Genomic DNA, 10018 nt, shown 5'->3' on the forward strand with positions numbered 1-10018 from the left:
CTCTCTTTTACTTCCTCCAGTGGTTCGGTCCTCTCCTCTGTTGATGCCATCAAAACCGAAGCTGTGAACTGTTTTACTGGTATCTTTTGCCCCCCGCCTCCCATCTTCCCCTCCCTAATGACCTTATCAACAAATTCCTCCCCCCTCACCTTCTCAACTCCCTTTGTTCCATCCCCTCCGACTCCGAAATCACCTCCGCTGTCCGCTCTCATAAGGCTAGTAAAGCTCTAGGCCCTGATGGGTTCAGCATAGGATTCTTCTCCACTTGCTGGGATATCATTGGGGTCGAGCTTATCAGTGCCATAAAGAGCTTCTTCTTCAACCCCCATTAGATCCAAAATATCAACCATACCTTCCTCTGTCTCATCCCCAAGTCTTCTGGAGCTTCATCCATGTCCGACTTCAGACCCATCTCCCTTTATAATTTTCTTTACAAGTTTATCGCTAAAATCCTTGCCAATCGGCTCAGCCTTGTCATAGATACCCTTGTCAGCTCCAACCAATCTGCCTTCATTGCTGGGAGAAGCATCTCGGACAACATCATCCTTTGCCAGGAAATTGTTCGAGGCTTTGACCGCAAATCCCACTCTCCTGCTACCCTTCTAAAAATTGACATCCACAAGGCTTTTGACTCCATCCGTTGGGACTTCATCTCACAAGTTCTTCTCAAGATGTCCCTTCCCCCCATTTTTGTCAACTAGATCCATTCCTGTATCTCCACTCTCCGCTTCTCTGTTCTCCTGAATGGCAGTCCTGCTGGTTTTTTCCCCTCCTCGATCGGCATCCGACAAGGGTGCCCCCTCTCCCCTTTTCTCTTTTACCTGTCCCTTGAGGTTCTCTCTTGCAGCATTCAATCCAAAACCGACCTCCACCTCATCTCCCCCATTCCTAAGTGTAAACCTACCAACCTGACTCACCTTGCCTTCGCGGATGACCTCATGATCTTCTCTAAGGCTGACCCTCTCTCCATTGGATCCATCATGTCCTCCCTCAACCATTTCCAGGGCCTTTCCGGTCTTCGCATTAACCTGCTAAAGTCCCAGATCTTCCTAGCCGGAGTTTCGGACACCACCAAAGCCTCCCTCTCCTCCCTCACCGGCTTCACCATTGGCACCCTCCCTGTCCGTTACCTTGGCCTTCCCCTCATCCCTGCCAGACTTTCTGCCCACCACTGCTCCCCCATCCTGGATCTCCTTCGTAAGAGGTTGCAGCTTTGGAAAGCTAAGCTTGTATCCTATGCAGGTCGCCTCGAGCTCATCAGATCGGTGCTTCAGTCTTGCTACATTTACTGGAGTGGTGTTTTTAGCCTCTCGAAGGCCACCATCAAGGCGGCAGAATCGATTATGTGTGCTTTCCTTTGGAAAGGTGTGGACTCTGCCAGGTTCCTTCATCCTATGAGCTGGGCTTCCCTTTGTGTCCCAAAATCTTAAGGAGGCCTTGGGCTTAGGAGAATAAAATATATCAACACTGCTGGGTCAATCAAACTTATCTGGAAGATCCTCACCAACAGATCTTCCATATGGACTTCGTGGGTGTATGCTGGGCTCCTCCACAGAGATTCCATTTGGTCTGTTAGACCAAGGTTTGACTCCTCCTGGGTTTGGCGCAAAATTTTACAGGTGAGACATTTAGCCAGGGACGCCATTTTGTGCAGGATTGATGATGGTGCGACCACCTTGCTCTGGCTAGACAAGTGGCACCCTTCTGGTGTCCTCTCTTCTATCGTCAGCCCCCGGGATATCTACTCCTCCGGATTGGACAGATTTTCCCATGTTGATACTATCATTACCAGCGGCTCTTGGTCCCCTCCCATCTCCCCTCCCCCCTCGCCAACCTTTGGAGCTCCCTCCCCCCCATTCCCCCTGGCCATCGAGGTAGAGGTGACACCATCTTTTGGCTCCCATCCCATACGGGCAGATTCAACTCTCACTTCGGGATTTCGTTAGACATAGAGGGACCCCTTGTCCTTGGCATAGAGTTGTTTGGTTTCGTGGCCACATTCCTAGACATAGCCTCACTGCTTAGCGTGCCCTTGCTAGCTGCCTTCCTACTCAGGCCTTCCTTATTCATCGGCATATTCAGGTCCACCCCAACTGCTGTCTCTGTTGGAATGGGACTGAAGATGTCGATCACCTTTTCTTCACTTGCCCCTTTGCTTCCTCCATCTGGTCTTGTATTCTTCGCCACTGTTGGCCTGGTCGGCGCACTCCCCTTCCTCTCAGCAGGGAATGGATTTGGATTGACATGACTTTCGGTGGGAAATCGACTTATGACTCGGTTGGCAAGCTTGCCTTTTGTGCCACTATCTCCCATCTTTGGATGGAATGCAACCTTAGAAGATGGACATCCAAATCCCGCTCCTTTGACTCGATTTGGAAAGCCATCTTTTTTGATGTCTCATATAAAGTTAGATCCCTCCCCCTTTGTGATGTGATGGATTCCCCGAGGAACAGGCTCATTGTTGTCTCCTGGGGCCTCCCTACTTCTATTTTGAGCCCTAGCTAGCCCCTAGCTTCGGCTTGTTGCCCTTGGGCTTGTATATTCCCTCTTTTTTCTTCGAAATTTAAATTCTTATTCATCCCAAAAAAAAAAAAAAAAAGGATTTAAACTGCAAGGTAACATTTTTTCTAACCCATTGTTTATTTCAGGACTTGGCAACGGACAGTACGATTGCATGTGGTAAAGTGGTTGGTAGTCTGTACGTGCTTGACGGTTTCCGGGCAGCTTCGACATCTCAGCCTACATCTTCTGATTTTGATTTTGCACTTTTTAAATTGAATAATTGGCAACGTCATTTGGGCCATCCTCCGATTGGTGTTTTGTCGGATTTATTTCCTACTTAAGTGAAACGATGTAATAAACATAATTTTTCTTGTGATGCTTGCACTTTGGCACAGCAAACTAGAAGCATTTTTCCAATTTCTGATAATAGAAGCTTGCGTCCTTTTGGTTTGATACATTCTGATGTGTGGGGCCTTGCCCATTGTGTCTCTAGCTCTGGGTTTCGATGGTTTGTCACTTTCATTGACTGTTTCAGCCGGACGACTTGGGTGTATTTGATGCATGGTAAAAGTGACGTCTTCACATGTTTCACTTTATTTCATAAGATGGTCGAGACACAGTTCGATGCCAAAGTCAAGATTCTCCGGTCGGATAATGGACAGGAGAATATGGATGGTGCCTTCCGGTCATATTTGGACAGCCTTGGGATCATTCATCAAACCTCTTGTGTTGACACTCCCGCTCAAAATGGGGTGGCTGAACGCAAAGACCGACATCTTTTGGAGGTTGCTAGTTCTCTTATGTTCACTATGGCTCTTCCTCCTCGTTTTTGGGGTGTTGTTGTTCTTACAGCTACATATCTTATCAATCGGCTTCCCTCCCATGTTTTGGATGGCCGCTGCCCCTTGGATGTGCTCTGTGGGAAATCGACTTTTGTTGTGTCTCCCAAAGTCTTTGGTTGTGTCGTGTTTGCCAGGAATCACCATGTACACAGCAAGTTTGATCTCAAGGGATTGTGATGCATATTTCTTGGTTATTCTGCTACCCAGAAGGGGTATAAATGCTATCATCCTCTTACCCGAAAAGTGTTTGTCACTATGGATGTAGTGTTCCGGGAGTTTGAGGCTTACTTTAAACAGCCCGGAACCTCTGCAGGGGGAGATTATAAGAGGTGAAGAGGTCCTGCTGATTGCTCCTCTAGACATTGAGATACCTACTATAGAGGATGCTTTTGTTGAATTAGAAGATGGAGTTACAAGTCAAGAACAAGAAGTGGGACAGCAAAAAAATGTGCACACTCGGGGAACTGATTTTTCTCTGGACGGCCCTCCATACAAAGAGACCACCACCACTGATCCTACTCAATCGGCATCTGTTCTTGCTCCAAATCTTGCTCCTAGTCAGATTTCTGGTAAGCATCCTCTTGATCCTGGTCTTGATTTACCCATTGCTGTTCGAAAATCAAAGAGGAGTTGCACATTGTATCCTATTTCCAACTTTGTGTCATACAGCTCACTAACTCCTGCTTTCCATGCCTTCGTATCTTCTTTATCCTCTGTTTCCATCCCTAACAATTGGCAAGAGGCAATAGCCGAACAGAAATGGAAGGATGAGATGAATGAAGAAATGCATGCCCTTGAGAAAAATCAGACTTGGGATTTGGTGAGTCCTCCACTAGGAAAAAAACTTGTTGGTTGTAAATGGGTCTTTGTTGTGAAGCACAAAGCTGATGGCTCAGTGGAAAGGTACAAAGCAAGACTTGTTGCCAAAGGGTTTACTCAAACTCAAGGAATTGACTTTCAAGAGACCTTTGCTCCTGTAGCAAAGATGAATACTGTACGGGTTATTATCTCTTGTGCTGTGAATCAAGGATGGGAACTCCAGCAACTTGATGTGAAGAATGCCTTCTTGCATGGAGACTTGGAAGAAGATGCCTACATGGAGATACCTCCTAGTTTTACTTCTTCAAAAACTCAGGGAAAGGTATGTAAGCTGAAAAAGGCCCTACATGCTCTGAAACAGTCACCAGGGGCTTGGTTTGGCCGGTTCCATAAGGCGATGATTGCTTATAGGTATAAGCAGAGCAATGCTGATCATATATTGTTTGTTAAGAAGATAGGACAGCAAGTGACAATGTTAATTGTCTATGTTGATGACATAGTGATCACAGGCAGTGATGCACATGAAATCCAGAAGTTGAAGACTTATTTGGGCACAAAATTTGAAGTCAAAGATTTGGGTAGATTAAGGTACTTCTTAGGGATTGAGGTTGCCTATTCAGCTAAGGGCATATCTCTCTCTTAAAGGAAATATACCTCAGATTTATTGAAAGAAACAAGGATGCATGGGTGTAAACCAGTAGATACCCCTCTTGAGCCCAACACACATTTGAAGAGTAAGGAAGGTGACCCAGTGGACAAAGGCAGTTATCAGAGGTTAGTTGGCCGATTGATCTACCTCTCACATACCCGGCCAGATATCACATTTGCTGTAAGCCTTGTCAGCTAATACATGTATGATCCTCACTCTTTTCACTTGGAAACAGTATACAGAATACTCCATTACCTCAAGTCATCTCCTAGGAAAGGAGTCTTGTTCTCTCCACATAGCCATCTCCGGATAGAAGCGTACACTGATGCAGATTGGGCTAGCAATCCCGATGATAGGAAGTCCACATCTGGGTATTGCACATTTGTTGGAGGAAACCTAACTACTTGGAGAAGCAAAAAGCAAGCTGTTGTGGCTCGATCTAGTGCTGAAGCGGAGTTCCAAGCTATGGCACAGGGTATTTGTGAGCTTCTTTGGCTCAAGGGGCTTCTTCAAGATTTGTGGATGCATGCTGATCTTCCTATGCGGCTCTACTGTGACAGCAAGTCTGCAATCAGCATTGCTCACAACCCGGTTCAACATGATCGTACCAAACATGTCGAGATTGACCGGCACTTTATCAAAGAGAAGTTGGAACAATGGATAATTTGTATTCCATTTATTCAGTCTAGTGAACAGCTGGCTGATGTCCTTACCAAAAGAATCAGTACTAAGTTATTTTTTCCTATAATTAGCAAGTTGGGCATGTTTGATATGTATGCACCAACTTGAGGGGGAGTGTTGTAATATGGGTTCAAGGGTAAAATTGTCCTAGGGGTAATTGTGTCCTTGATCAATGGCTATGGTCACATTGATGAAGCCAGTATTCACAGAATTCCACACTTAGTTTCTCCCCCTCTCGGTAGTTTTATATAATAAGGAAATTACATCCTAATGGAAGTAGGAAACTTCCCAAATCTAATTACACCAAAATAGAAACTTAGGGATTAGAAGTCTGCGGTTTCTAAATCTGGGCTTTCTTCCAGTATATTGAAATTCAAGTTACTTTCTACCCTGCCAGCTGATGAGGTTCATATTCTTGGAGCTACTTACTATCATCTAGAGGTACATTCGATCAAAATCTGGGGATCAACTTGTGGCTTCATCTTCTGGAATTTATTTTCTCCTTTCACCTTGCGGATGCTCTATTTTTAGGTCAAATTGCAGACCTAGTGATTAGTTTATATCTCTTGATCCTCCTACCTGATCAGGCTAATACTTCGGGATTTGTCTCCCCTGCTATAGTACCTTTTTCGGTTCTGATTTCAGGTCATTCTGACCTTCAGTTCTGGGTTCCTAAAGGTACACCCTACCGGATGGTGCTAGTGCATGTTGATTGATATCTGTTCTCTACTGCTGTCTCTACTACCTGCTACTATTTTTGACAGATTCTGCTGTCCAAAAGAACCACTGTTACTACCATTGTTCTACCGGGGCTATACTTATATCTTGCTGCCACCTCTGTGACTTGCTATACCTGCTGCTCCATTATTGGTTCATAAGCAGCTTGATTGTTACTCCCTTCATTACTTCCACTGATCAGCTTGGTGATATCTCTACCAAGCCCTTGTTTGGCCCTACTTTCAGAAATGGGTGTTTCAAACTGGGCATGGGTGATTTGTATGCTCCAGCTTGGGGGGGAATGTTAAAGTTACTTGTGTATCAATTCATGTTACTAGGGGGTACATGACCCATATGTACCTTGGGGTACATGTGTCATGTACACATCACAAGTTATTATTTATTGTTCCTTAGGTGTTAGGGAATCTTCCGCAGACTTCTAATTCCTAAGTTTCTATTTTCGGGTAATTAGATTTGGGAAGTTTCCTACTTCCATTAGGATGTAATTTCCTTATTATATAACTGAGAGGGGGAGAGACTGACTAAGGAAGCCTGTGTCTTCTCTTGGCAGTCTCTCCCATCTTCTCTCTGGTTTATTACTTGCTCTATTGTTACAGTCCTTTCTTTAATCTTCCTTATTTAATTGTTGGGCTCAGCCTAATGTCTACAGGGGTTAGGTCAGACGTGTTGAATTGTATCTTAGAAGTCTATTTGTGTTCTTTTTAGGTTCAATATTTTGAATAGATACGTTAAATGTTAAATACAGATGGATCATATCTTGTAAATTATTTCTCTTTTGTCAATCGATCTTTCTTTTTATCCCCCCCTTTTTTGCTTTGCTTCTTCGAGTGATGACCAAATGATTGAATCTCTTATAACTATAAGCATCCAATTGAGTAAAGGTGGGTTCCAACTGCTAGTTAATTACTTAAAAGATTCAATACGTACTCTAGTTAGGTTTCCAGCTGTTAAGCATCCAAGAGTCAGTAGTTTGTTAGTTTTGGGAGTCTTTTGGACAGTCAAAGTTAGTCTTATATTAAGGAATGTAATCATCAATGATTTTGAGGGGGCTTTGTGATAGTGAAAATATGAGATTGTTAGGGTGGTTGTTATCGTTTTTCTTTCCTTTTATCTCCCTCCACTTTCTTCTAGCCTAAGAATTCTTCTCATTTCCTATATTCTATCATCCTCATATTTCTTATATTATATGTCAACTTAAGATCTGAGCTGCAGGAGTAAATCCACATCAAAGCCTATGACACATGAGCAAAGAGCAACACAGTGCACGAGGCTCCCACTATTGCAGGATCTGGGAAGGGCAAATGTACGCAGCCTTACTCCTGCTTCACAGGAGAGGCTGTTTCCAAGTTTTGAACCCGCAACCAACAGGTTGCAATAGCACAACTTAACCATTGCGCCAAGGCTCACACACTTGCCTATGACACTTATGTTCCTTCTAATTTTGATACTATTATCTCCTCTCCTTTTTTTTTCCTGAATCTTCACCTATATTATTTCTTTTCCTTGTTCTGAAAATCTGATCAAAGAGTCTGTTACTTATATTATTCTTAACTCTCAGATTTATTGGGCCCATTACAGCAGGATGTTGGAGACTTGGATCCCTACCTGCATCACATTTACTTTGAGAAACATAGAAGGTACCTACCAAGCTCTGAGACATGAAGTTATGAACAGAAACAACAAAAAAATGAGACACTGACACTTTTTACATCAACCCAAAAAAGGGGGAAGAAAAGGTGGGAGATGTATTAAAAGTAAGAAAAAAAAAAAGAATATAAGAATGGAAGAAATCTCACAGGGAATGTAGGGTTATGAAAATCATTATCAAATACAGTGTCAAGATCGCGAAACAGTCTGTGCTCAGGAGTATCATAGCGACCATCGCAAAGATCAAGACCCCCCAAAAATGCAGTTATCTTTCGGTTATTTCCATATGCTTGTGTATCCACTAGCACACATTTCTGATGGTGTGTAAAGAGGGTCCCAACAACCTGAACGCAGAAACCAGTAAGAATCAATCTTAGCATGTCATCATTGAATAGAGTTGTGTAAATTTATCTGTAAGGAACATCAACAGGAATTAGAAACCAAGGCAAAGAAATCAAGTTATAAAGCTCAAAAAGCCCCAGGAATTATTTCTTTATCCAAACGGGCCATGTAAACGATAGGTTTGCCACATTTCAGGTACAAAATGTTCGTATATAAAAAGATATGGCTGAGTAGAATGGCAGATGATTGGTATATATGTCTTCAATGTGCCTGTGTCTTTCACATTGTCATCATCTAATCAATGGAATCATTTACATAAAATGAAACGTAGCAGAGAATATGCTTTTTGAGATTATGAATGATTACCAAGATTAGAATGAGAATCAGATGGAATTGCATCTAACCTAGTTGTATATCCATTTAACCATAAAACAAAGGAGGCAATTAAGATGTTCTTTTTGTGTTCAATGAATGCCATTATTGGTGGAAGCACTAGCTAGCAGAAACCATTATTACAGGTCAAAGGCTCAAAGAGAGACAGGTAAGGGAGATTGTAAAGCAGAACAGGATTCATGGCTCAGATCCAGATAATTGGGCAAGCACTGAGATATAACATGATTGAGCTAGCTACTACAACATGATTATGCCATTATAGCACTTAAAGAAAGCTATCCATTCAATATTGTGGTTTACACAGATGGATGACATGGACCTGGTAGATTGAAACTGCAGAACAGGAATCATGGATCAGACCCAGATAGTTGGGACAGATGCTGAGAGGATGACGAGATTGGTCTCAGCTATAACAAAATGACTGTGCCCCAGTGCCCCTTATAAAAAGCTCTTGATCTAATAGTTTCTGTCGAACTAAACTATTTGAAGTGACACCTTGTTAGGTTGGTAAAGAACATAGATTTCCTAATAAGGAGTGGTATTAAAGAGACTGCAAGATACAAAGATAAGCTTCCTAGAAATTGCAACAGTTAAAAAGAGAGAGAATTGGGTCTGATTTTGTTCCAGGGGGAAGGGGGAAAAGATAAAAATGTTAAAAGATGCAGGCAATAAGGAAACAAAGTTTAAGGATTAGTGTTAGGAAAACACAAAAGGAAAATAATTCCTTCAAACATTGTATGTGCATGAGTGTTGCCAGATTTGCTAGGTGCCTCACCTAACAAAATCTAGCTGACCTTCAAATCTTCCACATTGTAGTTTAGTCGGCAGTCTAAAACCACTCCATATGTTGGCCACCGAACCATGTTGTAAATTCCAGCCACCACAGCATATGGAGTCCTTTCCTTCGATCGTTTTTCAATTAGAAGATTTAAAATAAATGAGAAGGAATATTACTAATAAATGGTTTGGCATACAGCAAATGACAACAACAAAAAACTCCTCATCCAATCTAGAGGGTCCCCAATCTAATGGGCAGTGAGGATCAGCCACACCATCCCTCCAAATGGCTGAAGTTGGACAGCCTAGAGAAGAAATCTAGGTAGCCCAACTAGAAAACCTTTTGTTCTCTATGATGAACATTGTCCTCAACTTATGGAACTTCTTAGAGTCAACTCAAAAAAAAGGAACAGAATCTGCACAAACAACAAAAATAACAGCATATTAAGAAAATATCAGTTATACTCTTGCCAAGAGTGCAATGCTATAGATTCCTTGCACAACATTAAATCCCAGAAATTATCAAACATAATGAAATATTACAGAGAAATAACCTATTATTTGCTTTTTGTTAATTTCTGTATTGATTGTTTTAGTTATTATAGCTTCCATTTACCATTTGGATCTC

General features: G+C 42.5%; 1 protein-coding gene across 1 annotated transcript in view; it reads right to left on the reverse strand.

Moving 5' to 3' along the window:
* Positions 1-8258, reverse strand: part of LOC122662882 (phospholipase D delta-like) — an 85750-nt gene extending 77492 nt beyond the window's left edge. The window contains exon 1 of the mRNA XM_043858589.1: positions 8028-8258. Within this exon, the coding sequence (XP_043714524.1) occupies positions 8028-8258 (231 nt within the window). The remainder of the gene's footprint in view (positions 1-8027) is intronic.
* Positions 8259-10018: the final 1760 nt, after the last annotated feature.

This window comes from Telopea speciosissima, chromosome 5 (genome assembly GCF_018873765.1).
Source record: "Telopea speciosissima isolate NSW1024214 ecotype Mountain lineage chromosome 5, Tspe_v1, whole genome shotgun sequence".
NCBI lineage: Eukaryota > Viridiplantae > Streptophyta > Magnoliopsida > Proteales > Proteaceae > Telopea > Telopea speciosissima.